The sequence below is a fragment of the Eurypyga helias genome, unplaced genomic scaffold (assembly GCF_000690775.1).
Source record: "Eurypyga helias isolate BGI_N326 unplaced genomic scaffold, ASM69077v1 scaffold27922, whole genome shotgun sequence".
NCBI lineage: Eukaryota > Metazoa > Chordata > Aves > Eurypygiformes > Eurypygidae > Eurypyga > Eurypyga helias.
The window spans coordinates 6,996-34,872 of NW_010236993.1; the positions used below are offsets into that span (position 1 = coordinate 6,996).

At 41.7% G+C, this 27,877-nt stretch overlaps 1 protein-coding gene across 1 annotated transcript in view; it reads left to right on the forward strand.

The window, feature by feature from the left end:
• Positions 1 to 454: 454 nt before the first annotated feature.
• BRWD3 (bromodomain and WD repeat domain containing 3) overlaps positions 455 to 27,877 on the forward strand; it is a 49,219-nt gene continuing 21,796 nt past the window's right edge. The window contains exons 1-14 of the mRNA XM_010147314.1: positions 455 to 599; positions 2,931 to 3,029; positions 9,452 to 9,612; positions 11,418 to 11,639; positions 13,471 to 13,571; positions 14,290 to 14,360; positions 15,534 to 15,634; positions 17,258 to 17,298; positions 22,066 to 22,170; positions 23,139 to 23,292; positions 23,821 to 23,955; positions 24,766 to 24,894; positions 25,298 to 25,523; positions 26,232 to 26,402. Coding sequence (XP_010145616.1) covers positions 9,535 to 9,612; positions 11,418 to 11,639; positions 13,471 to 13,571; positions 14,290 to 14,360; positions 15,534 to 15,634; positions 17,258 to 17,298; positions 22,066 to 22,170; positions 23,139 to 23,292; positions 23,821 to 23,955; positions 24,766 to 24,894; positions 25,298 to 25,523; positions 26,232 to 26,402 — 1,534 coding nt within the window. The 5' untranslated portion in view covers positions 455 to 599; positions 2,931 to 3,029; positions 9,452 to 9,534. The remainder of the gene's footprint in view (positions 600 to 2,930; positions 3,030 to 9,451; positions 9,613 to 11,417; positions 11,640 to 13,470; positions 13,572 to 14,289; positions 14,361 to 15,533; positions 15,635 to 17,257; positions 17,299 to 22,065; positions 22,171 to 23,138; positions 23,293 to 23,820; positions 23,956 to 24,765; positions 24,895 to 25,297; positions 25,524 to 26,231; positions 26,403 to 27,877) is intronic.

Consider the following 27,877-nt stretch of genomic DNA (forward strand, 5'->3'; position numbering starts at 1 on the left):
GATAATTTTAGGGGTTTTAGGCTTTAGCACATGTGCGTCTTAGAGTAATGTGAGTGTCTGGCAAGGGTGTTTCAGCTAAGCAAGAAATACTGTATGTGAAAAGAATTAACTGAAGAGTAAAACAGCCTTAAAGGAGACCCCAGGCAATACTGCGTTTGATCAGAGTACTGCTCTGGGAACTCTTGAGTTTCAGGGAGTTTTGTTTGTTATTAAGAGGTATCCTAAATTACAACCATAGCTGCTACCGCCTGGAGTTTCTGGCCTGACTTTTTCAACACTCTGTGTGAGTTTAAAAGACATCTTTGGTATAATTGATTTTGAGGGGGTTTTCAGGGGGTTTAGGCTTGATTTCAGTAGCTTTAACACTTGTGTATGAACAAAAAAAAAGAAATACCAGTAGAAGCAGGCATAAAACAATTTTCAAACATCTGATTATTTTTATGTTTAGGTGGCTGTCAATGCACACATCCCTCCGGATTATCTTCTTAGGATCTGTGAGAGACTTGGACCTCTTTTAGACAAGGAAATCCCACAGAGTGTCCTAGGTGTGCAGACTTTGCTCGGTGTCGGGCGCCAGTCTCTGTTAAGGGCAGCAAAAGGTAAGAGTCTCAATTTATGTGTGATTGAATTTTATTTTAATGATCGAAACCCCTTTTCTTTCGATTCATGTTGTGGTGCCTGTGTCTGTTTGCATGAGCCCTGCTTTGTCTCCTGTGCTTGTCAGCTGCTGCTTTCTTGTTGCAGTCTTGCTAAAATGCAGTTATTGCTGGCTCTGTTATGTATGTGTTTCTTTGGTTGGAAATGCCATCTTAAGCAGCTCTTGCTTAGATCCGTATTAGAGATTTGATCCATCTGAAAAACAGCCTTTTTTTTTTTCAATTACTTATGCCTGTGTCTAAAATAACCCAGCAGTCTATATATTTTGGTGGGCTGTTTTTCAGGCTGATTTGTTCCATTATGTGACTCCCTGGCCATGCAGAGAGGTGTGTGACCTCGAAGGGCAATGGCATTGGGGGCAGCATTCAGAGGGTGGAGAAGGTGATTCGTCAGTGGTAATTCCTGCTTGTCCTTGCTTAAAGTTAATTTAAACGAAAGCCCCCATTCCCTTCATGAATAGATCACTAGTCCTGGTCCTTTTGAAAAATGGCTCTGCCTGAGATAAGGGTCCTGAGAGCAGTTTTGTGTTGTAACTAAACAGCCTTCTGCTATTGAAAAGTGTGGTTCCTCCCTTCCTCCTCACTCCATGCCCCTGCCACTTCTGCCCAGAAAGAACCAGAACTTATTTGGTCCTGTGATGTGCTGATTCAGGGAGCTAAAACGTTGCAAAATTTGTTATTGCTGTTGTGGTGTTAGCTCATGGAAGGCTGGTAGTGCTGAAGGTGATGCAGGCAGCAGGAGCATCACTTTGGGAGAGGAGTGGGGATGGGAGAGCAGGACCTTCCTGTTTCAGTGGCAGTTGAGCGCTTAATTTACGGAATGCAGCGAAGGCACGCTGATGCTAACAAGGACTGTAGCATTCTGCTGATCCACTGGGTGTCACCGGGAGGGATGTGCTGTTGGCAAACATGTTTCCTTACGCAAAGTTTTGGGACCGAGTCTTGTTTTGCCTACGCTTTGCTGTAATTGGGTGGAGAACTTCAGGTTTGCAGGAAGGCCTGCAGAAAAACATTCCTTTCATTTCACCTGCAGTTTGTATCTTGGAAGAAAACAGCAACAAAATGGAAAGAGAAAATAAACATTTTTGTGCAGGGAAATGGAAGTTTCTTAGGTGAATTAGGCGACAAAGGCTAGATGAATCACTGAAAGATGTAGTGCTTCCTAAGCTGTGTGATAAATTTATTGCAAGGAGATTTCTACTAGATTTATGGTGGGGGTTTTTCCCCCCTTCAGAAAAAGGTGCTGCGACACTGTGCCACTTGGTGTGTAAACCACACTCACTCACATAAAACGGTGTACCTCTTTCAAGGGTGATGTACATGGATTTCTGCTCCCCCATCAATATGAAGTTTCTATTTACCCTTAGGACTTATAGCTATTTGGATCTGTTTTAGAAAGGATGAGTGCTGGTTTTAATGTGCCTCATGGTAACACTGTGGTACATACTGGGTTTTGATCAGAAGGTGCTCTCGGGAGTCTCTTTGAGTCATGTAACCTTGTGCACTTCATATTCAGGGTGATACGCAGATCCACCAATCTGTGGCACTATCCTTCTGTTGCAGTCCTTATTCACTGTGCAAGCTCATTTCTCTCCTTCCAGATGGCCAGAAATGGAAGAAGTCCAGGTCTAATTTCTGAGGCACTCTGAACAGTCTCAGAAAAATCACTATTGTTCTGGAGAGAAGGCTCTCTGAGGCCAGTTGGCAGCAGATAGCTGGAGACTCTTTAAAGAAAACAGTCTTCATTTTAAAAACAATGTTTTTTGGGGAGGGGGGTTGGGGTGCAGAGGAAAATCTGAAAGGAGGGCATGTTGCCACCAATTGCAGGAAAACAGATTTATTGGGGAAAAAAAAAAGTCCTACTTCTCCCACTTTGAGGGAGCAAATGTGTGTGGGGATGTGTGTTCTCAGATGTACAGCTCATAAGAAGAGGTCCTGTGTGTGCTGGGATTGCAGGAGGACTAAAACCATAATAAACTTCAATCCTGCCTCGATACAGAGTGCACCCACTTTTTGATTCCCTTTTCCTTTCCCTCAGTTTAGGCTCCCTGCTCACCAAAATGAAGCAGACGTAAGCTGAAGCCATTTACAGTCCTGTCGCTTAGGAACTACAAGTCAGAGTAGCAATCTGAGTGCTGAGTCTCTGACAAACCGTGTAACAAGACAGACCTTGTTTGGGATGCCAGGAGAGGTGCTCGGTGCTGTTGATGTTAAGAAGGAGAGGTCACTTTGGCTGATTGTTTCACTAACCTGCTGTTAATCTCTCCGGTGCAGACTTCAGGCATACGCTATGGAAGGGATCTGCGTTTGCAGCTCTGCACAGAGGCCGCCCTCCCGAACTACCTGTAAATTATGGCAAACCGCCAAACGTGGGTGAGTTTTGAAACATACGTAAGGTGATTTTGTTCTTCTCTGTATTTTTATTACTGTTGTGGCTGAAAGTTACTCCTACTGACTGAAAAGAATGGGTTCGCATTAATGGCTGGTTTTGACATTTCGCCATGAATTAGTCCAAAAAAGGTTTCTTACTGACAATAGAATAACCCTTTTTGCATTATTCAGGCTTGAGTCTTCCATAATATCTCTATACATGTTAAAACGTTGTGGCCACGCTGAAAAGCTTTGCATGTCAGCTTCTGGTTGGAGAGCAAAGTGCTTGAGTATCTTTTCATGATAAGCCTATGTAATAAGTACGTGTGCTTGTAAGGTTGAATTAACGTGGTCACAGGAGCATGTAGACAATCCTTTCAGTCAGGAATCTTAGCCAGACCAGAGCGCCTGGCTCCCAGGGAACTTTTTTGACCCAAGAATTCATTTGAATTCGATTATGACAGAAAGCAGACTGCTTACAACATCTCTCTCCAAAACGGAAATAATCACCGAAGCAACATTTGTGCTGCTTCTGTCTCAGTTGTCCACAGCGTTCCATAAAGAACGTGTACAAAGCTCAGGTGTGTGTAGGCATGCAGCGTACGTATCATCAGAGGGCTGCTCTGTTTTGCTGAAACTGGAACGTATTTTCCTTAGACGGTCTGAACCATTCTTACAGCAAACATTTGATTCTTGCAGGCATAAATATAAATCGTGATTTGTTTTCTCATTAGGGTGTTTTTTCTGTATTTGTGTGTGTTTGTGCAAATGTATAGGCTTTCCCTGGTTTGTTAGGAGATGAATTCACGTACGTTTCTCCCATCTCTTTGGAGATGCAGGGGTGATGATGGCAGTCTTTTCTTTCTACTGGCTGTTCCTCTGTGCTTCTGCACGTTATCTCTCATTACTAAAAACTAACCTTTGTCAGCCTCGAACGCGAGAACGCTGGGCTGGTTGTGGCAGAAATCCATGGCGCGCTTTGTGTAAGGTCTGTGATGGTGGGGCAGCGGGGGGACGGAATAGCAAAGTCTGTGGGTCTTCTGTATGAAAAATAATGGATATTTGCCTGGAGCTGGTGTGTAAGGGGCTATTGCATGAGCACTCTGCTTTTGTCACACCGTGGGACATTAAAAAAGAAAACTATTTCCATATGTTACTGTGGTTACTTCTGTACATACCTGTGTGTGTGTTTTTTTAGACTGGTTCTGCAGTAACGTTTTTGCTAGCAGTTGGGCTGATGGATTGCTAATGGGCTAGGTTATAGATTTATTGCACACAGTCAGCTTCTATGGTTTTATTTCTGTAAGGGCTCCTGGATCCTAAGAGGAGAATTAGCCTGTGTGTCTTTGGAATATGCAGTGTTATTAATGCAACACACTAGCAGATCCGACTTCAGCATTTGTCATGTCTCATGACAAACGTTTGTGCTGCTTGCGTGGTGGCTGTTTAGTGACTGTGAGAACAGAATGATTTGCAGGTGTTTTCCTATGAGCTGTTGTTTACGAAACACAAAGGTGGTATATGGAAAAGGGTCTTTTGTAGCCAGGAATTCATTTTTATAAGTATTGGTTCCTGGAAGAGTATGGATCTTCTTGGTGTAGGTATGTAAAGTATTAGTAAGAGAGGAAAATGTGTATAAAGATTAAAATAGGAAGCTGGCTACACTTAAGCTGTATTGGAGTCAGGAGTTTGATTTTGGGATTCCCCATTGTTAAACCTGAAGTGGAAGTCCCAAAATTCTTCTGTGTATATTTATGCAAAATGGGTGTGTTTTTCTGTTGAGTAATGACGGCCACAGGTGCTACAGTACGTGTGTCTCATGTTTTAACATTCAAGAGGAAGAAGTATGCCCAACCTCTTTAATATTTTGGCGTAATTGTGAATTCCCATGCTGTGCTGGCTTAGTCAGATTGAGTTTTCCGGAATTACTTGCTGAAGTAGTTGGGCTGCAGTAATAGACACCCATAATAATGTGTGTTCATGAGCGAGATGAAATGATTGCGTAATAGCCTGTGTAGACAGGTAAATGAGGTGTGGAACTAGCAGCTAAAACTATTCTTATATCATTTCCTTCCCAGTGCTAAAGATTTAAGCTTGCCACTGTAAGTGTGTTTTTCTGCTGTGAGAATGGGATGTGATCTGTACCCCAGAATACAAGGTCATGCACAGTGGAAGTGGAACAGGAAATCGAGGTTGCCTTTTCCTAGCATGTTTGTGCAAAGCTGGGAATCTTCTGGCTGGGGGAGCGTCCCAGGAGCTGCTAACCTGTGGAGGTCTTGCATTCTCAAGAATGTGCTGTTTGTGTGATGAGTCTTGGAGGCCGGTGGTTATCTGTTGGGGCAGGAGAGGAAGGGAAAACGCTGTCATAGCCTCCTGCTACATGCAGGGTAACGCAGTGAGTAGGGTGAGGATGGTCTCTCCGACGGTTTCTTCGCGGGTTTTGCGGTAGTGGTATGTTTAGGACTCCCTTTGCGCTCTTCTAGTCAGAAAACAGAAGGATTGGTCCTGCCGAACCTCAGCAGCAGGAGTTGTTCACATATGATAAACCTGGTTTTGAATACCATTTGGGTTCTGTTGGAGACGACTTTTTTGCAGACAACACAAAGCAGATTAGAAAGAAGATTGTTTTCCCTCTTAAGTTGATCGCTAGAGCTGTTTTAACCTGAGCATGAAAAGCTTTATGTGAGGAACTGTTGTTAGTGCAAGTAACACGAAATTTAGAACCAGGAAGTTCGTAGCGTAGTCTCGGGAAACAAACAGTTCAGCTGTATGGAAATTTCCAGTCAAGGTGATCCGGCTACCGTGAGCCTGCCAAACAGCAGCGCTAGAACAAGGGCTGAAAATCGATGACGCCTCTCTGCTCTAACGAGTTCCATGAGGTCAGCAGCTCTGAGAGCTGGAACGCTTTGTTCTTTGGTGCTTTTACTGGGTCTAGCTGTCTTTCTGGCCACACATCCACTTTCTGAGAAGATGTTTTGCATGTGTGAGCCAACTGTGTTTATTTCCCAGTGTCCTTACGAAATCCAGGCTTGGCTGCGAGTGGTACCCAGTCTTCATGCTTGATCAGGCCCTGCGATGAGGCTGTGTAAAATGTTATGCCCTCATTATGAAGTTAGAGTGCTTATGTCAGAGGTAAATAAAACAGTATGATCTCAAATCGTCACCTTAATGCTAGAGAAACCATTTTTAAAACAAACAGTTCTACCAGTGTTCTATTTTCTATTTTTCTTGCAAAAAACGGAGTGAGGCGATAGTTTATAGGGAGAGGAGGAATTCAAGCAGTTTGAAAACTGCTGCAGCTAGGTGACTTTGTCCATGTTGAAAGGCTTTAATTCCACCTGAAGCTATGACTTCTCTTTGAAATGAGTGACTTCTGATGTTTGTTTTTTAAATTTTGTTTTCACTGATGGGTTATTGTTGCAGGGTTTTGGTTTCATCCTTCCTAGGTGAGCTTCCTTGCAACGGTTTTTACATTTGCACTATTATCTCCAGTAGAATAGATCGTGATTTAAGACTTCCACTTGTACAGCGTATGTGCCTCCCCTCTGCCCCTGCAACCGTTCCCGTACTTGCACTGAGGACTGCAGTTTTCCTCCCGGTGTGATCTTCAAGGACCAAGGACTCTGAGAATGGAACAGCAAGATGCATGGATTGCCACGTCGCCCTGGCAGGAAATAGTGAGGGGGTAGGCTGGCAGCTGTTACACCCAGTATGGTGTCAAGTACAGCAGCTAATTAGATAGGTTGCTGGAAGTTTATAGGGCTACTACGTTGCTAATTCTGTGTGTGGGAATCAGGGGTTTTGTAATGCTTTGAGGCTTTATGGGTACAGTAACTTCATTGTACTGAAGAAAGCAAACTTCACGGGGCTTTTTGTCATGTGTATTTAATTCCCTATGTAGGTGTTGTGTATTAATCTTCTACCAAAAATACGGGAACTGGAATTGGGGGTGTTTGCTATGTTTCAAGGGGGGGTTTACTTTGCAGTTCCTTTGAAGGCAGTGATACCTTAGAAAGCGTGGGAAGACAGTCACAGCTTTGGTTGGTTGGCGTGTGTTTCTCCTATGCCCTAAGCATTTTTGCAGCGAGGATCACATGCATGGAATACCTGCTACTCCTTGTTGAGAGATGCTGCTGCGTTGGTAGAGATGGGGCTCCTTACGGCACCCCAGTCGTTCCTGTTTCTTTGAAACTTGTGATGGAAGCATTTCATAAGCAGTGCTTTTCATTTTTTAATTATCCATGGGAGGTTGTGGATCTTTGTCCCTATTGTGCCAGCAGGGAGATAGACACAGAAAAAAGGGAAATTACTTTAACGCTCTCTGAAGCTGAACTGATTGCAAGTCTGGGAATCGACCAGAAAAGTTAGGTGCCAAGTGAAAGACTCTGAGACACTACTCCTTATACCTTTTAGTGTTTCCGTTATGTCATTTACGACAGATGGTGGTAAATTTTCAGAAGGATTGCATGAGAACACTGTAGAACACAGAAGGTATTGTGATTACTGGGAATGTTTTTGAAATGTGAGTATACCACATATTCACACAGTCCTGTGTGGTGAAAAAAAAGGTTCAAAGCCATTTGAGATTGTTTAAAGGCAGGTACACTGTTGTTATGTATTTAAATGGTTTAAGCACCAAAAGGCACAGCAGAATTACCAATATGGCTAAACGACTGCATCTCTCTGTTGGCATAACAGTGTCCACAGTGTGGAGGAAAGGGAGGTGTAATAGTTTTAAGAACTTTGCTTCTAAGCTGGTGTCCTTAAATGGTAAATAAAATAATGTGCAGGGAAACCTGAGGGTACCTTTGTACAGCATTTCTGACTACGGGATCTCTGTTCCCTCCTGTAACACGAGAAAAAAAGGGTTAAGGTTTTCATTTTGACTTTGCTGGGGAAGACAATTTCCTTTTAGCAGTTCCTGTATAATAGCAGGTATCAATTGCATAGTACGGAGACAGTAAACAAATTTGGTTTAGTGTGGTTTGCTTTTTTAGTGCTGCTGAATATGTGTTTTTACATGAAAAACAAATATCGACTGAAGATGAGGTTGCGCTGGGAGTCTGATGACTTTTGCAAGCACCTACACCTTTGATGCTACGTTTTTTTTCTAGTGTGTGGTGTTTCAGTTGCATTGGGTGATTAAAAATGCTCCAAATTTTGCAGCATAAAACTGAAACCCTTTGAAATGGTGCTTCTTGACTTTGTAGTGTTTTTTAACATATTCCATATTTTTTTTTGTGTGTAGATAGGCAGTGATATGATGATACTATTGAGAAAATGGGTCAAGTTGTTCACTCTACTTTTAAACTAAAGGATTCAAAGGCACTAAAGAGCTTTCTGCGGCGCCTGTGAAGCCCTGCCTACTTCCATGTGCAGTAGACAAGATAAGGGGTTTCTTCAGGGAGCCTGCTATCACAAGAACTCAACAAAACCCACCAACATAGTAATATTAGATCTTTAAGTACCACTGAAAATACTCTCAAACATTTAAAATCAAAAGTTCAAGCGGTATAACTTGGGATAGATAAAATTAAATAACCCAAATGATGTCCAATTCTGTATAAAATCAACGCTTAGAATTAGGTTCTTTCTGTATTCAACAGCCATAATGATCTTAATTTGGTGGTCTGTCCTGGCAAAGGCACGGCCGTGCTGATTTTCCCCTTTTCTTGTCTAGTGCGAAGATCTGTAGTTAGCATCAGTGAAACCACTTTTTTAACATGATGTTGTTGTGCATTTAGATTTCAGGCTGTTCTTCTAAGGACTCCTAGGTATAGCAGTATGAAAAATCTGTTGGTGCAGCTTTTTCTTGTGCCTGCCATTCTTTTGACTGGGGCTTTTTCCATCGGTGCCACATTTTTCCCACTCTTCAATTACATTGTCGTAGAAGTGCGACGGTATCGCTGCTGCTGTAATGAGAGAGGTTTTGTGGGGAACGTGTGGAAGACCATTGACTGACATATGATCTGGAACCCATTCCAAAGAAAGATTTTTATCACAAAACCAAAAGCACTTAGAATAAACTATTATTATGCTCCAAAAATAAATTTGTTGTAATTGTTATAAGGAAATTATTTGTTACTAATGTCAAGTTCTCCAAATCCATATAGAATAAATGCATCTGTTGCCTGTTCATGAATTTGAGTAACTTCTAGTTGTGATGGTAACTCTTTATTTTACCTCAATTTTTGTGTAAGAAAGCAGGTGCAATGTGTGCTGTGGTAGGTATTGAAAGGCTTCATCAGGAGTGGGCTTTCTTTTTACAAGGCTGTACAGAATGTTCTGATAAGGTGGAAGAGGCTCAGATTTCTGGATTATAATAATAAAGCTGTTACCAAACATGATATTTGGTTTATTTGAACTTTGAGTTCTGGACAAAATTCATGTCTTAGCTTTCTTTTTATTTTGTTTTTCTCTCCCAGTAAATATAATTTCTGCCAGGCAATTAACTGGATGTGGACGTTTCAGCCACTTGTTCCCAACATCCACCTACCAACACATAAAAATGCATAAGAGGATTTTGGGACATCTATCATCTGTTTATTGTATAGCCTTTGATCGCAGTGGGAGGCGAATTTTTACAGTAAGTTTAAAAATTGTGTTTTTCTTGAAAGATTGCTTTGGTTTGATTTCTTTCTTTCTTGGGTTCCACAACAGCCTCTAGTGACTGATTGAGGTGCAGACACAGCTTCCAGAAAAAGAAAGGAAGAAAAATCTTGAAATACATGGAAACCCTATCTCCTTCTATGCTAATTTTCACTTTTCACTTGACTTGGTATTTTAAAATGGCTCACGGCTCCAGTGGACTGAAACTCAGGCAGCTATTTGCTTCCCCAGGTAGAACCTTACAGCGGGGTTGTTCCGGCCCAGAGCTTGCAACTCTCCCTTGAAACGTGTGCTCGATTTTCTTTATTTACCATCTTTTCTTACTGAGTGGCACCTGCAGTATTCTGGGGTTTGGAATAAATTTGCATGCTGCTTGCTGGGTTCAATCTTAACACTTTTTTAAAAACTACATTTTACCTTTCGGAAACCTTGGAATTCCTGGCAATCCTTTCCTTACATCTCAGTAAAACATGATTGATAGATAGATAGATAGATAGATAGATAGATAGATAGATAGAAGACCTCATTACTTCATCTGCAATTTGCTTCTATACTAAATTTTCTTTCTAGAATTTGTAGTATGTCAGTGAATATGTGAATGTTATGTTAACGTTTTCTCCAGAATATATTAACATACATTTCTCTGATACTGCTCTGGCTTTTTGTTGTGCATATTATTTAAAAAATAACAGATTGTTTCAAATTAATAATGCATCTTTTAACCGCTGATGTTAATGCCTGTCTTGTCTTGTCTCTTACCAATGGGTATTTAGAAACAGAGTACCTGGCAGGCCAGTTGTTGTCCTTGTGTTCTTGCTAGCTTCTCTGCTCATCATGAATTGGTCAAATCGGGGTGTTGTTATGGTAATTACCCTGGGCCATAGGGAGGGCCTTTCTGGTTTTTGTTTACATGATAAAGAAATCTTTCTCATCTGCAGTTATATGAAGAATTGAAAGTGATTTGTGTTCAAATTTACCTGTAGTTAATAAAATGTAATTTAAAATCAAGTGATGTTGATATTGCAGTTAGTTTTATTGCATTATGTTTCTGAATATATAGTGGCAGTTCTAGCCACTTGTATCAGCATTCTTTGTAGTATTTGAATAGTGAAAAGGTCTGAACTGCCTAAAAATTCTTGGTGATATTGGGATTGAGTATGAAATTATGTAGCTGCTACTATAGGTAAAAGTATTTTACCGTGAGCTGTGCTGGATATGATTTTGAACTGTGTCCTGTCCTGAAGCGAAATCTCACTGACATGGTATTTTGGTGCACGTGGTGGTTTCTCTCTTTGACTGGTCCAACATTCTGCTGTTACCAGACTTGGAACCTCATGGTACAGCTGCCTCACAGCTCTGGGAGTGTGGTAGAGGCTCTGAGATCCCTCAGATGCTCAAGTGCTCTTCTTCCTTAGAGCTGAAGTCTTACAACCACTTTGATATTAGGATTGGTTTGATCTGTCTCAACAGATAGAGATAACATTTTATCTCTTAATTATTACTGGACTGTACTGAGAGGAGTTACATGAGCAGCAGTAATCATGTCGTAGCATGAAAAACAAGACGGTGTCTTCTGTTTTATAAATACCTAAATCCCTGACCCCACAAGGTGATTCCCGGGCTCAGAGAGTTGTGCCTCTGTGGAATCCCGCTGAAGCTGTTCTGCTGGCAGGCTCATGGCACAGTGGTGGTTTGGATACGTGTTCATCTGCCATGTACGTGTGTATTAAGTACACATAACGTTATTTTACATAACCTTTGGAAATTTCTGTGTGGCATTAGGGGTCAGATGATTGTTTGGTCAAAATCTGGGCTACAGATGATGGGCGCCTGCTGTCAACGTTGCGAGGACACTCAGCTGAAATCTCTGACATGGCTGTTAACTACGAGAACACGCTGCTCGCTGCAGGCAGTTGTGACAAAGTAGTGCGAGTATGGTGTCTTCGAACCTGTGCCCCAGTCGCAGTGCTGCAGGGCCATTCAGCTTCCATTACTTCCATACAGGTAAGGAAGGACCTTTTCTGCCAGACCTTGGAACTAAAATGGTAATAAGAGATGTGGATTAGCAATCAGGGATAAAACTTCACTTTTCATTTCTGTTTGACAGTGTAGGTTTGCCCCAACTCGAGGGCATTGTTTCCTGGCAAACTCACTCCTGCACAATATCCAACTATTGCCTGAGGGCATGATCCTGCTTCTTCCAGCTGCCTTTAACTAGGTGGTCCCATTGCTTCTTCCCCAGATCTAGGAAATGCGTGGTCACCGAGAGCGTCAGATCAAGGAGCTGTGCCAGAGGGAAATGGCAGGCCTCTAGCGCTGGTCCTTGCACAGTGACTGGACCGACAGCTGTGAATGTTAGTGTTTCAGAGGAATGCTGTCAGATAAAACCCCTTATTCCACGTTTCTTATCTGCTCGTTATCTTAGCCTGTACGGTAAGGAGCCGTTCTGGAAGCATAGCATACGTGGATGCTGCAGCAGCGGCGGTGCAGCAGGGATGAGGGTTTGCAGAGGTCTGTGCCTGTGCCAGTGCCGTTTCAGCTGTGTGGCGAGTGCCCGGTGAGCAGTAGTGGAGCAGGAAGAAAAAGACTAAACTGCCAGCACGTAGTTCTCTAGTGGTGGCAGGGGCAATAACGGCTAGCAATTTGCATTTTATCTGCTTTAAAAAAAACCCACAACTGCCAGGGAGAAACCTTCAGCAAAACAAAATTCCAGGATAAAAAAGACAATCCCTGCAATTTGGCAGGTACTATGTACTGCACACAGAGGGGAGAACGAGTGGGGATGTTTGGCTCAGAACCCTTCTCTTCTGGAGCCTTGCTGCTTCTGATTCATCACAGTCTTCTCCATTGTGCCACTAGTCCCTGGGAGTCTCATGTCACCCTCTCTTGTCCACGCTTCCAATTTAATCCGATTTTAACTATGTCACAAGTTAGTTACTTTAAGGTGATTGTTGCAGAGATAACGTCTTACAATCTGGCTTTGTGTTTTGTATGTTACTTGTTAATGTATATCTGCATCCCTCACAAGCGTTTTGTAAAACTCTGGTAACTTAGAGAATGACCACAATTGGTTGTGGCTTTTTGAGGAAGGAGTGTTTGATCCCTTTGTCAGATACCAGGTAGCCAGAGGATTATTGCTGCAGTTATCATAGAATCACAGAACGGTTTGAGTTGGAAGGGACCTTAAAGACCGTCTGGTTCCAACCACCCTGCCATGGGCAGGGACACCTTCCACTAGACCAGGTTGCTCCAAGCCTCATCCAGCCTGGCCTTGAACACTTCCAGGGATGGGGCATCCACAGCTTCTCTGGGCAACCTGTCCCAGTGCCTCACCACCCTCTCCTCATTAATTATGAAATTAAAGTGAGCAACTTCAGAATGAAGAGATTTCTTACTCCTTAGAGAGGCAGAGGGGAGGTTCAGGAAGAGGGAGGGAATGGGGGGGTCCTACTGTGCTGCTGGTTTTGGTTGGGCTTGTGTGCAGGAATGAGTTCTGTCTTTGTTACTGTGTTTGATCCGGTTCTATCCTAGAATGAAGTATTTCCTCATCTTCTTGCCCCAGTAAAAGGGTCTAGGCTTGTTTCATTTCTCCAATTTACTGACTTTTGTGTGGTAGAAACAAAGACTTGCGAGTCAAAATATAGGTGTTTTCCATTCCTCAGGCTTTATCTTTATGGAGGGTCAGATTCTGTGGTTATCTCCCTGCTCTCTGCGCTACCAGGGAGAAAGCTAATATGTCAGTGAAAAAGATTCTTGTTAGTGTCCATTTACAAGTTTCCAGCATATAAGGGGGTCAAGAAATTAGCTGGTTTAACTGTTACAACTTTATTTTTAGTTCTCTCCAGCAAGGAAAGGAACAACACGATACCTCACTTCTACTGGTGCTGACGGAACAATCTGTTTCTGGCAGTGGCATGCTAACACCATGAAATTTAAGTAAGCCTGTCTAGATAATTATAATTATTTTAAATAAAGGAAAAATTTATTTTAAATTTTAGTGCGGAGAGGAATGCTGAGATAAGTAAAGAAGGGCATGTTCTCTCAGTAAACAAGTTTCTTGGGATACCTTCTCCCATAGACACGCTGTGCACGAGTACCATGCCAGCATGTGGGGCAGGGAGCACTTTCTTATGTGTGCTGGGGAGTCTGTGGCATTACAACGCAGAGGGGAGGCAGAGATCAGGGCTGTTACTTCTGGGTTTTGTGCTTTGCAAACCAGCATTGTGGAAGAACTTGTGTCTTTTATGATGAGGACTAAATCCTTGTCCAAAATGTAGAGGCAGACAATTCATTTGCTTTTAATCAGAAGAACACACATTGTGCATGACATCAAACCCCTAGTTAATAGAGGGTAAGTGCTATTAGACTAATGGTTTGCCAGGTTCTGTTTTAAATACATTTGAATTGGTGAGTATCATGATAAATAAGTTAAATAGTCTTTTCAGTTTAGAAAATGCTGGCTTTCTTACTAAACTAAGGAAGAAAAATGCTAAAATGAAAAATAAGTTCTAGCAAACTTAGGTGAGAATCCCAAAATAAAGAGCTTTTGGATGGGCATATTGTCCTTAGCCCGCTGAGCTGCAGTGCACTGTTCTTGCTGAATGGCGTCAGAATGAAGTAACAAAAAGTAAAAATGTTGTGTTGTTGCATGTAGGGATCGCCCTGTGAAATTTGCAGAGAGGTCCAGGCCAGGTGTTCAGATATCTTGTTCATCTTTCAGTTCCGGTATGTATGCCTTGTAAGGTAGCTGAAAGTATCTTCTGAACTGTAATTCTTTCGGTGACAGGTCTGTTACTTCTTTTTAAATACAAATGGTATTAAACCATTTTTCAGCTAATTATGGAATTGTCAAACTGATTGTTTGAAATTTCCCATGCTGAGCATCTACCTCAAGAGGCTTTTTCTCTTCCCCTCCCCACCCCCCGCCCTATAATTTAAGATAAAACGTCTTGACCACTTCCAAGGAAGACTATGCTGCTTTCAGTCTGTTGTTTTGCACATCAGAGATTTTTCTTTGTAACATCCTCTTTAAGGTTTTATCTAGTAAAATTGTAGAGTGAAAAGTTCTTGAAATCTGGCAGACAGGTGCCCTCTGTTCAAAGATTACACTTTTGGTAATCTTCCAAATTTGCCTAAGTTCTGGGAAGATCAATTCAATGTGTTTGAAAATATCAGCTTAACTCTGACATCCTTTGTTGCAGCTTTGAATTATCAAAAACAGTGGCTTTAACAAATAAAATTATGTGATTTCTCATTGGTCTTTGCTGTCTGAAATTAAGACCTGTTCAAGAGCCATGTGAGACTTGCCCGTGTTCCTTTTTTAAAACCAGAAATCCTGAAATAACTAAAACCATTTCAGTGCAGTAAACTACACAATAGGGCCCTTTCTGTGCAATACTGTAAATGGAACAGCCATGACAAGAAGATACCTTAGTCGCTGACTCCCAGTTCAGCAATCGTTTCTCTGATGTGTGTCAAACAGATATTGAAGAGGTGCTTAAATATTTTCTTTGTTGTGTTCCAGTCAGAATATGAAACTGTTCCCTGTCTAGTTTTCCACATAGGCTGATGGATAGCACTGTGGTAGTTTCTGAGGGAATGCGGAATAGTTTGTTGGATGAATGTTGTAACTTGTGCTATTCTTTTCCTTTGGGCAGAAGGGTTTGCAGCTGGTAAATATTTACAGCTCCTAGTTATGCTAAAGCTGATACAGTCTGAGAAAGTACAGCTCAGAGTAGAAGTTGTGGGAGTTAACTGCTTTGTTCGGGACGTATGTTTTGATTATAGGGAAGTTTTTTGTTTAAAACTGTAGTTTGCTGCTTTGACAATAAAGCAGTAATTAAAGTTGGTTGTTCCTTGGATGGTCTTTCTTCTCACAGAAAACACTGTCTTTCTTAGGTGGCATGTTCATTGCAACAGGTAGTACTGACCACGTGATAAGGATTTATTATTTGGGCGCAGAATCTCCGGAGAAAATGGCCCAGTTAGAATCTCATACGGTAAGAGACGAATCAGCAAGCTTTTTCACCTCCGCCCCCCGCCCCCCCGTTTACCTCATTTCTACAACCTAGGTTTTGTACATCCTATTTGACTTGATTTCTGTCCTTAGAGTTTAGTTGACTCTCCAAAGTGTGGTGTTTAAATGCCTGGGAATTTGTGGTATGTTTATTTTTAAATTCCTTTGAGGCAGGAGGTGTGTGCAAAATACGCTTTATGTATTTCCTTCCCCAAGGAATCTGAAGGACTAGGTGTTTTTCCCATATTCTTGAAGAAAGTCTGTGTTTGAGTGAAGCATTAAAGCAGTTTTCCTCCACAGTCAGTTTTCCTATTAAATTTATTGTTGACTGTTTAACTTCAGTTGTTGCCACAAATCCACATAACAAGAAAAACCAACGTAATTCTGGTTTTACGGTGTGCAGTCAAACTGTGGATCGTGATGGTAATTTCATTTAATAAATAAAGCAAGCTTAAAAGCATCCTTTCTCAGGTAATGCAGAAGGGTTCTCATAAAAATTCAGGCTATTTTAATCTGTACGGTGCAATGTTAGTTTTTAAGTTTGTCTTGACAGCTTTGGTTAAAACCATCTCAGTTTTAATGAAACACTGTAAAGAAATGCTACTATAACATTACCAAATCTTCATTTCTTAGTTGTTCCTGAGAACAGGTGAAGACTGCATTATTTATTGTGTGCACGGCAAACAATATATCAGAAAGGCAAGCTTAGAGCAACGCTGATGGGGCTGTCACGTGTGAGGAGTTTGGAGCATTTATCTTTGGATCTCAATAGCCCAGCTGCCCACCATAACAATATTTTATGGATTGAGGCTGAGGTGTAAATTGATTCACCGAACTTCAGTGGGAGTCATGGATCTCACATGGATTCTCACATAGAATCATGTGATTCTTATTTAAGTCACAGAGCTCCAAGCCAATGAATCTAACAAGTGTTCTGCTCACAAAAGAAAAGATGATTTCTATATTCAGCAGTTCAGGTTTGGAATAAACTGTAATGATTTTTTTTTTAAGTCTCCTCTTCTTAATACAATAGGCTGTCAGCCTACCCCTGAAAAAGTCCCGAATTTTTTGGGACACGTGGTTATCAGGAGCTAGAGAGGTCAGTGGGAGTGAAGATAGTGAGTGCCTGTAGCCAACACAAGTATTTAGCACAACAAAAACAGGGGGAAACCGCATCTAAAACTTAGTATTTGTTTCTCAACAATTTGAAAGTGGACATAGAGCCAAAGTTTGCATTTTTTAAAATGAAATATTTTGATGTTAGGTCTATAGAGTGCAAACCTGCTGTCATCATTTATTGGGTTAAATTGTTCTAAGCGTCTGGGAGACTGAGCTGGAAATTGTTTCTGTCTCTGAGCTACTTCTGGAGCAACACGAAACCATCACCTCACTGGAGTTTTCTATTGTAAAGTCTACTACAATGTGTCTGGGGAAGTTTTAACTTCAAATATGACTTTCTTCTCTGTTCTTGAATTTGTAAGCTCATATGTTGTAGGAGATCTGTGGGGAGGTGCAGTTTGTTTGGAAGCTTATCATTAAGAGGTTTTTGGATGAGTGTTTCAGCTTACAAAGCACTTACAACTGTTTTTTCCTCCCTCCTATTTAGGACAAAGTGGTTGCAGTCCAGTTCTGTAACAATGGCGACAGGTGAGTGGATGTCCTACGATTCTGACATGAGTCATGTGGTATTTCATTTTCCAAAGAACTTCTCAGGGAAAATTTGGTGCAACAGGACCAAGTGGGCTCTGATTAATCTTAGACAAATGGTTTAAAGTGTATTGCAAAGTGCATGTCATATCCCCAAACTTGGACTTGCTGTCCTCTGCTGTAGCAACAAAAGCATTCCGTAACTCCTTCTGCTTTGTACTTTTTTAAACTGAGCAAATTGGAAACCAAATTTTGTGTATTTTCTGTGTAAGAGTGTCATGTCACAGACGGCCTTGTAAGTACAGAAGGGGTTACTTCTGGAGTAAGAGCACTAGAATAAATGTACTGCTAAGCAAGAGTTAGAACTGTTCCCCGTACGCAGCTGATCAGACAAGTCAGTCTGCAAGGAGCTGTGCTCTGATCTTCGTGAAAGGAGCCTCTCCAGCAAGGTGATTTATCTGGTGAGAGGGCAATAACATCCGAGTGTAGTCATTGTTTATAATGGAATCGGGGATTTGGTTTCTCAATTACTTTTCTTTCTTGTTTTTTCTTAACTAGAATATCAAGTTAAATGTGTGTGTGTGGGGGGGAAGCTTGTAGGCTTTATCATTTCAGTCCTGTTAGACCAAGATGAAAAATAAGCACATACACATAACTGTTTACCTGTGCGTCTCGTTTGAGTTACTGACTTCTGGACATCCTTTTTTCTGTCTGTGTACAAGGGGGTTAGTAGCATGGCGACTGAGCCACACGTCTGCCCACCACAGCTAGTGCTGATGGCCAAGTTAGAGGCAGAGGGGAAGCCAAGCTACCAATGACAGTAGCACTTTCAGTAGCTGTTGCATTCCAAGAAGAGAGATTTCCCTTGTTTCTGTACTGGGGCACAGATAAGGAGGCCACTTTATTTCTTTATCAACTGCTCTGGCTCTGTCCTCTCTGTAGTAAGTAGGATGAGAATGTGACACTGACTTCCAAAGCAGGATGCTCTTACATTAGCATCTGAGCTGTCTGCACTGACCGAGGGGATGTACAGCCTCAGTGCAGTTGTTTATGAAAAGGTAAACCTGAAAAGAGAAATAAAACTTGGTGCGTGGAAGGAAGTAATGGCATCTAAATGAGGAGTATCATGCATAAGGAGAGCAAGGAACTGTAGAGCTAGCTTGCATCTTGCAGGTTTTATATCTCATTATTTCGCTCTGCTCTTATTTGCTATCTGTATGAGAACTCTGTTGAAGTTGAGTGTTGCTGATAGATTATGTATATGTTGGGGGGCTTTTGTTAAAATTTACTTCTCTTTCATATGTTTTCTGAATCATTTATACCAGCTGGGGACCAGAAAGCAGCTGATCATTAGCATAATTTGAAAACATTTTCCAAATAATATGACATTGCTGATATGTTGCTGAAACATAAGGCCATCCACCCTTTGCTGTTTGTCTGATTTAATTCTCTGATGAATGATTTCTTCTGCCAGGCCTTCTCTGGGCACACTGAATAAGCAAGTTGTTTCTTCTGGTACTTAGAATTCTGAAAAATATGGGAAGAATGTTTATTTTTGTACACTCACAATTCCCAGGAGCTCTATTTCTGTGAGGTTCTAGAGTGATACCATGATATGATGAATAACCAGGCCCTCATCCTTCCACTTATGTTTTTGTAACTCTGAAATTACAAAGAAAAAACAAATCCTGAATTATTTCCAAGGGGCAGTAAGCAAAGAACAGCTTTTCAATGGGATGTGAAGGTACAGTTGATCCTCACATCCCAAACTTGGATCTAGTTTACCTAGCAGATAAAATTCCCCTGTTTAATTTGTCTGCATTTGAGATTAAAGGTTTCCTTTACATATGTGCTTTTTGTTTGGCTTTTCACAAAGATTTGGATGTTTTACGTAATACTTCAGTAGCGTCCTACCATGAATTTGTGGTGTCTCCTTGCAACCCACTACTAGTTTAGTCTTCACGAGTCACCAGTACGTCTGGATAGCTTAACATCACCAAGTGTGATATTAAATGGGCAAATCTTAACATTTCCTGGAGCGAGGACTGTGTGAATCTGTTTGTGTGACTAGTGATGAACTGCAGGAATTACTTTCAGCAGTTTCTGGAACTGAGTGTATGGGACAGTTACTCTACACGCACATCACATACTCTCAGAACTCCCAGTCCTTGGTTGCTCCCACTTATCCAGAGCTAGATACAGAGGGACAACCTTAATGATGATCCTTTCATTGGTCCTCTTGATTATTCGTAATAATTGACTTATCTTTCTGCTGATGTACCTGGCAAATAGGTGAATTTTTAGGCAAATATATGAATTTCCAGTTAATTAGATAATAAGAGTAATCCTGTGGTGTTGAAATTTATGAAGTGAGCCGTTCCAACCTGCAGAGCTTTCAGTTTTTAAAAGTGTGCTAAGTCAGGCTGCTCCCGTATAGCAGGTAAAGTCAGGATGCCTGGGATGAAGTGTATGAAGGTGCCTATAGGCATAGAATCATAGAATCATAGAATCACGAGGTTGGAAAAGACCTTAGAGATCATCCAGTCCAACCGTATCTGTCCACCACTAAACCATATCTCTCAGCACCTCATCCACCCGTCTCTTAAACACATCCAGGGATGGTGACTCCACCACCTCCCTGGGCAGCCTGTTCCAGTGTGTGATAACCCTTTCGGTGAAGAACTTCTTCCTTACATCCAATCTAAACCTCCCCTGGCGCAGCTTGAGTCCGTTCCCCCTCGTCCGATCATCTGTCATTAGGGAGAAGAGACCAACACCCACTTCTCCACAACCTCCTTTCAGGTAGTTGTAGGCAGTGATCAGGTCTCCTCTCAGCCTCCTCTTCTCCAGGCTAAACAAGCCCAGTTCCCTCAGTCGCTCCTCATAAGACATATTCTCCAGACCCTTCACCAGTTTTGTGGCCCTTCTCTGGACACGCTCCAGGACCTCAATGTCTTTCTTGTAGTGAGGGGCCCAAAACTGAACACAGGACTCGAGGTGCGGCCTGTGTTGGAGGGTGGCGTGGCAAACGCTGATTAGCGAGCAGCATCTTAATGTAAATGGGCGTATGGCAGCTTGCGCTCCTACTCCTTATTTTGCTTGGCAGGAGGTTGAAGGGCTGTGTGGAAGCAGTGGCCTTCCAAGCAAAACCAGAGCTTTGCCAGTGGAACCGCACCTGTACTCCGAGCTCTTCGTCATGTAAAATGATGGGGGAGCGTGCTGGTGGGATTGCACCACCCGTTCCTCCTCAGCAGCGTGAGAGCACAGGTCTCGCTGGGGCTTTTAGGCCATGTAGTCACTGAAAATTATACTCATGTGCCACGGTGATGCTTTTAGTGGAAAAGTAGTGATAACTTCCTTTTTATTGTCATAAAAAGAAGTAAAAATGGAAATAAACATCACAAGCATTTTTAAACATTTTTTTTCATCGTGATGAAGAAATTTAGATCAGGGATACTGAAAAGGTGAAACAATCACTTACTAAAATGCAATGGAATAGGCTTGCCTTTTTACAGTAGTCTGATCTATAAATGGAATATACTTTTAAAGGTGTTGGCTGACCTGGAATAATGTATTACTTGAGGAGCTTTTTTCAAATTTCTCAACAAAAATGACACTTCCAGCCAAAGCATTATTATGTAGTTAAATGCGTTTGCTGGGTGCTTGAATTTTTTAAATGAGGATTTTAAAAATTAAAATCATAGAACCATAGAATGCTTTGGGTTGGGAGGGACCTTAAAGATCATCCAGTTCCAACCCCCCTGCCATGGGCAGGGACACCTTCCACTAGACCAGGTTGCTCCAAGCCTCATCCAGCCTGGCCTTGGACACTTCCAGGGATGGGGCATCCACAGCTTCTCTGGGCAGCCTGTCCCAGTGCTCCCCACCCTCTCCGGGAAGAACTTAAATGCCACGTTCAACCTCACAGGCAGGGCTACCTACTTGGTGTTTCCCTTCTCTGTCCTCAGCCTCTCCCTGAGTTCATGTATTATTACTTACACTGGCCTCCTGGCATGCAGTTGCTTTTTCCTTACTGCCACTACAAACTGCTCAAGGGATTTGCTGATGTCATTAAAAAGGGAATGTGCAGCTTGTATGAATTACAACATTGAAGTCATTCCAAGGCCATCTGCAAGCTGTAACCAGATGTAATTACTGTTGTGGGATATAAACTCTTTTGTACCTTACAGTATCTGATAGGAAAATTGTAACCTCGCTGTCTTCTGGTTACATTCTCTAGATCAGAGATGCACAAACAGTACAAAGAACAAGTGCTGAAAAAAGATTAAATGCACTCTAGCTTCTGTGCTGGTGCGAATGGGTGTGCTCAGGGCTTGCCAGCCTTTTGTAGCTGCCTCTTTCTTGTGGCAGTAGTTCAGGGATATTTTCTGAGTTGTTAAACACACCTATGCGTGGGCATATATAGAGTAAGATGAGTATATATACACACCAGTCTCCACCCCAAGTACGTATACACTTGTGTACATGTGTGTGTGCACGTTTGTTGCAGAGTAACAGAAAAGTGAGTGCTTGTAGTGACCTTTCCTGAGGTGAATGAAAGTCCTCTGCCAAGCTCCTCAATATTTTTGCCACAGGATTTAGCATGCTCACAGTGCCGAGGATGGAAAACTCCACTGGGAAGCTACTGAGTAGCGAGAAAATAAGATCCTACAATGGGCATGTGGGCGTTAGACCAAAAGCAGCAGTGACTTAGGCTTATTCAGAATTCCGTGACTTTGGCTTTTCTTTTTTTTTTTTTTCCCATAGCTTAAGATTTGTCAGTGGAAGCAGGGATGGAACAGCAAGAATATGGCACTATCAGCAGCAAGACTGGAAGAGTGTGGTCCTGGATATGGCTACCAAAATGACAGGGTAAACCAAACCAAACCAGAACACACCTCATAGCCACATTTTCTCACGAAACAAAATCTTCCATCATACTGAAAACCAGTTACTTACTTCCATTTTGAGCTAATTCCAGTGTATGTTTTTTGTGTATTGAAAATGCCATGGCTCTGTCTGTTAAGTGACACAGTTAATTAGCCCCCAGAAGAAATTACTAATACATTGGTAGTTCCCTACTCTAGTGGTTGGGGAATATTTTGTATTTTGTGTACAAAGTAAGAATGTCAAATAGAGTTCATCTCACAGAAAGAGATTGTAGTAGAACCTTACTGCTCATATGCTGATATGCTAATACACATATCTAGCACCTTTCTTAACATTGTATTTTTCCTTAAGTTTTCAAGTAAGAGGTCAGATATGGTGATTTGGTTCTCAGGTTCAATTAGGGTTTCAAGTTTTTCTTTTTGAGATCCTCAAGTGACTTCTCTAAGTGGCCTTGTGATTGAATATGCACAATAACAAAAAAAAAAAAAGGAGAAATCCATGTTGCATTTGCTTTGCAGAATTCTTTGTATTTCATATGGTTACATTTTTAGTAAGTTAGCTGTGGAAGTATGATTTGGATTTATTTAGCAGGTTCTTACTCATTATGGTTTACTCATATTGATGACTGGTAAGAACAGTGCCTTGTAGGAAGAAACTTAATAGAACTCAGTAGCTTGAAAGGAAAAATTGGGGTAGGTGAGGACGATCACTTAAGAAGAAGAGAAATTTGTCCTTTTTAAGGAAATACAACTCTGTAAATCTCCAGGGTACTGAGTATTTTCTGTATCTGCTTTTTACCCCTGGAGAAGCCATCCTTCATCCTCCTGCATTAGCCACTAGTCACAGTGGTGGCAGCCCTGCTCTCCCTAATTTCCTATTGAATTAAGGCTGTGAATGTTTCCATATGTAGTTACTGATTAATTTCTTCTTTAAATTATTGATTTCCTTAGAAACAATGTAGCATCTGGGGAGGACAAGGTGACTAAGCTGAAGGTTACTATGGTGGCTTGGGATAGATATGATGCCACTGTCATCACTGCAGTCAACAATTTCCTTCTCAAAGTGTGGAACTCATCCACAGGGCAGCTTCTTCATAGCTTATCTGTGAGTAAAATTCAAGTGGATAATCCCAAAGGGTACAGTTCAACTCTGAAATTGGTTTCAGAGGCTAAATTGCATCATCATTCCTCCTGATGAGGAGTGTTTTGTCCTGAAATATACCCCCTGTCTTACGCCTCCTGGGAGGAGTACGTATCGTGGGGATAGGAGCTGATGACCAGAATGCTGCTAGACTCTGGTGATTGCTGGCTGACAAGGGAGCCCTTTGAAGGCCACCGTTTGTGTCCCGATTAGAGGGTTGTAGCTGTCCTCACAGCTGATTTCTCCTTCCTCCCCATCCCTCTTCATCTCAGCTGTGCTGAGCTACAGTTGGAGGTGTAAAGTGAGCACTGAATGCCAAGCCTTTGACAGAAATGTTGACCAAGTACAACCACAGTTCTAGACTAAGATCCAGTAGACTGAGCTGTCATGGGTGACCACCTGAACCGAGATGTCCTCACACTAAATACCAGCATGTTTGGAGACGTGACATGGAGAAACATTGCTTTCTGTTTCACCCTGCTTTCCTTGCAGGGTCACGATGATGAAGTTTTTGTTCTGGAGGCCCATCCGTTTGACCAAAGGATTGTACTTTCAGCGGGTCATGATGGAAATATTTTTGTTTGGGATATAGACAAAGGAACAAAAATTCGCAATTACTTTAACATGGTAAGAATGATCAGGGAAGGGTGGGGCTTTTTTTCATATTTGTGTCAAACTGGTCTTTAGGCCGGTGGGTTTCATTGTGTGCCTGTTGTCACCAGTGTCACAACAGGATTAGGGGAAAACTTCTATGTATTAAAAAAAAACCAAACGTGCTCTTTGGTAAGCAATACCACAATGAGTTTTTGCATGTTGTAAGTGTAGCAGCAAGTCTTTCATGGGTTCTCTTACATCTGAATATTACTCATGTATGCAAAAGATTATAGAGGCTGCCAAGGTAGAGCAATGCAAACCAGTAAGCCTGTGTGTCGTAGCACAGTGCCGTGGTCTGAGAAACGGTGTGGCTGGCTCTGTGTTGCACCTCTCCTAATGTGCCCTCTGCCAGGTTTGTTGCTTTGGTTCCAGTGCTGAGCAAATGCAGCTGCACTGCTTCAGGACCTGAGCTGGCCTCCTGGCACTTGGGGCTGTGAAACCTGCTTGGACGGAGCCGGTACACGTCTGAGATCTTTGGTGTAGGCTTGCCCAGTGTCTGCCATTAACATAAAATCTAGACTTCTAGGTAGCTGTTTCAGAACATACATTAAAAGTTGTATTGAAATTTCAGGACAGAGAGAAAATGCAAGGCTTTACTGCGTTGCTCAGTTTAGCTTTAATAATAAAGTGGAAAAATAAAAAAGTATAAATCGCTCTTGAGCGAGATGAGAAGTTACACGGAATTAAGATTAAATGCTTGTTGGAGCACAGGTGAAATTTCTGTACAAACGTTCTTGAAGAGAATGCCTGATGGTGAAAGGAATGCTCTGTGCTCGTGTACAGATTGAGGGCCAAGGCCACGGAGCTGTTTTTGATTGCAAGTTCTCACCAGATGGACAGCATTTTGCCTGCACAGACTCTCACGGACATCTGCTATTGTTTGGTTTTGGATGCAATAAATATTATGAAAAGGTAGGTTGATTGAATTTTAAAGTCTCTGTCTTGACCTGATTTTGTCTTAGAAGTATTTGTGTTACAGTTTATTCCCTCGCCCTGCCCCAGACAAAATAGTAATTAAATCATGAAGCAGTTGCTGTTCACCTCATCAAAAAGATTTAGACAAGAGAGTCTCTGGACGGGGGAGCAGAGCATTAACTTCCCTCCGTTCACCTCTGTTGGCATATTTTACTATTGAATTTTTGCATCAGGCCTTGGTAATGAAGTGCGTTTGTGGTAGGAATCTGTTCTCTGTCGTAACAATTCTTCTGCGGATCCTAAGTCTAGGAGTTGTGGTTTATGGGTATGGGAGCCATTCCAAAGCAGCAGGACAGCTGCAAATGGCCATTGCCTTATTTACTAATTGCTTTTCTTGCAGATTCCAGAGCAGATGTTCTTCCATACGGATTACCGACCACTGATCCGCGATGCAAATAACTATGTGTTGGATGAACAGACTCAACAGGCTCCACATCTTATGCCACCTCCATTCTTAGTGGATGTTGATGGAAATCCTCATCCCACAAGATTCCAAAGGCTGGTACCGGGGAGGGAAAATTGCAAGGATGAACAGCTTATTCCTCAGCTGGGATATGTAGCTAATGGTATGCTGGCTAAAACTCATGCATAATACATGTATTGTGCAGTATTGAGCTCAGTTACTATCAGGATTTGTTTGTTTTGGTTGTGTTCTAAAACTAGTGGCTTCTTCTACCTCTACACTGAATTTAAGCCACTAGTTTTAGAACAGTGTAGAGGTAGATGAGGAGATCGGGAGGCTTTATGGCATATAGGAGGTGTGTGGAATCAACTTGCCTGGAGGTAAGACGAGGAGACTGCAGTATTTCAAAATCTGTGGACTTCTACCATGTATATGGCAGAATGCTTAAAGTGCTGTCCCATTTACCTCAGTGTAACTGGATGTGAGTAGGAAAGCAGGAAGGTAAGAAAGACATTGAAAAAGTAGCTTTTGTTATTTAAAACCGAGTTTGGGTTTTTTTTCTTGTAGATATAAACTTTTGCAAAACACTGATCTCCAGAAGAGATCTTCCATTATTACCTACTGAAGCATAATTTCTTTCTGCTGTTTCTAGGGGTTTGTGTTTATATTTTATTTGTGGTCTGTAATTTCAGGTTTTTATTGTAAGTACTCTTTTAAACTTTGCCTCCATTTATTGCATGAGAGCAGAAGGCCAGCTGGTGATCAGATGTTTTACAGAGCGGACCAAAATTGTGCACAATTTTAAATTTGATTGTTTCTGTGGTGTGAAAGCGATCATTTTATAAGCAGTTGTGGCTTTGTTCTTGCGAAGGTGATGGTGAAGTGGTTGAACAAGTCATTGGGCAGCAAACTAATGACCAGGATGAGAGTATTCTTGATGGAATGATCAGAGAGCTACAGAGGGAACAAGATCTGAGACTAATTAATGAAGGAGAAACTCCTCCAAACCCACCACTCAATAGATCCCACTCTGTTAATGGAGGTAAGTGTCCATTACCTCCATCATTTCTTTTCCTAAAGCACAGTGAGGTACTACTCAAAATGTGTTAATGTGAGTTCTGAGACTGTCTTTGGGGATGCTTTTCTCTCTTGTTCTTACTCACGTTAATCTGTGGAGCCGTTGGACGTTCTACTCATGCTAGCAGAGGAAGTTTAAGGTGCAGCTGAGGGCACACAGTGGTCTAACCGGGCTGTATCTGATTACCTGGAACTATTAGACTGTAATTATTCCCATTATAAACTTTTCCTAAGTAATAAAGTTCACTGTATCATCTTGATGTCAGTCACTGCAGGCATGATACAGTAACTGCATCATGTCAAGACAACAGCATATAATTAGAGAATGTCAGTGGAATACAATGTTGTGACAGACTAATGGCTTCCTGTTGCCGCATAAATGCTAAGGCTGAGCGTCAGTGTTTATAAAGCAAACATGTCTGCTCTGCTTAGTGTTTCCTTAGAAAGCTTGAGATTACTCTCCTGGTAAGTGTTCTGCTACTGTGATTTTATTTTTAATACACAAAGTGATTAAAAATTTAAACCAAACTCAATCAGATGTGAAGGGCTGACTGTGAGACGGCTGACTGAATGCAGCTGATGTAAGAGAGCAGATGCTGTGGACTTGTGCTGCAAGTCATCCTGAGCTTTTGAAAAATTTACATCCACTAATAAATTAGTTCCAGGTTAAATGACCGATTACACGTGTTTGAATTGGATTTCCTGGCAAAGCTCATTAGGATTTCTAGATTTGGAGTGGCTTGTCTTTAAATTCAAGAAAAAATAGGAAAAATATTAGTGAAAAATGTTGAAAATACACTTGATCTAAATTGATGTTGTCAAGAAGGTGGCCTTTGAAGCCAGCTTCAACTCACGAGAAGTCTTTTCTGCTTGGTATGATAGGTTGATGTGCTGGGCAATCCCAGTTCTCAGTTTTATTTGTATATCCCTGTATTTGTGTGAGAGAGAATTCCACATGAGTGGCACAGAAATTGAGGTACTGTCACCTTACACAATTTGCATTGATCAGTGGCTTTGCTACATGAACTTTTCATTTGGGGGAATGACTTAGAGCATATATAAAGTACTTGATCTTTTAATAACCAAGTATTTTTATATAGGTGTGCACAACCATGAGTGCAGTTTATTCATACGGTTTTATTTAAGCATGTGGCAGTTGTGTGGATGCATTCCTAAAAGATGAGATAAATTACAGCAATGCTAGCAGTGATACTGATACTATCAGCTATCATACTATCTGTCCCACTTCAGGTAGCAAAGATGGTCTCCGTTTTCTCCCAAGTACGTAGTACTGCATTGTTGTACCACCTGATGAAAAGCCCAGAGAAGGAGCAGGGCCTCCGGCACAGTAGATCAGCATTACAAATACAGAACAAATGGAGTTACAACAGAAACCTTAAACCTTATCATAGAATCACAGAATGGTTTGGGTTGGAAGGG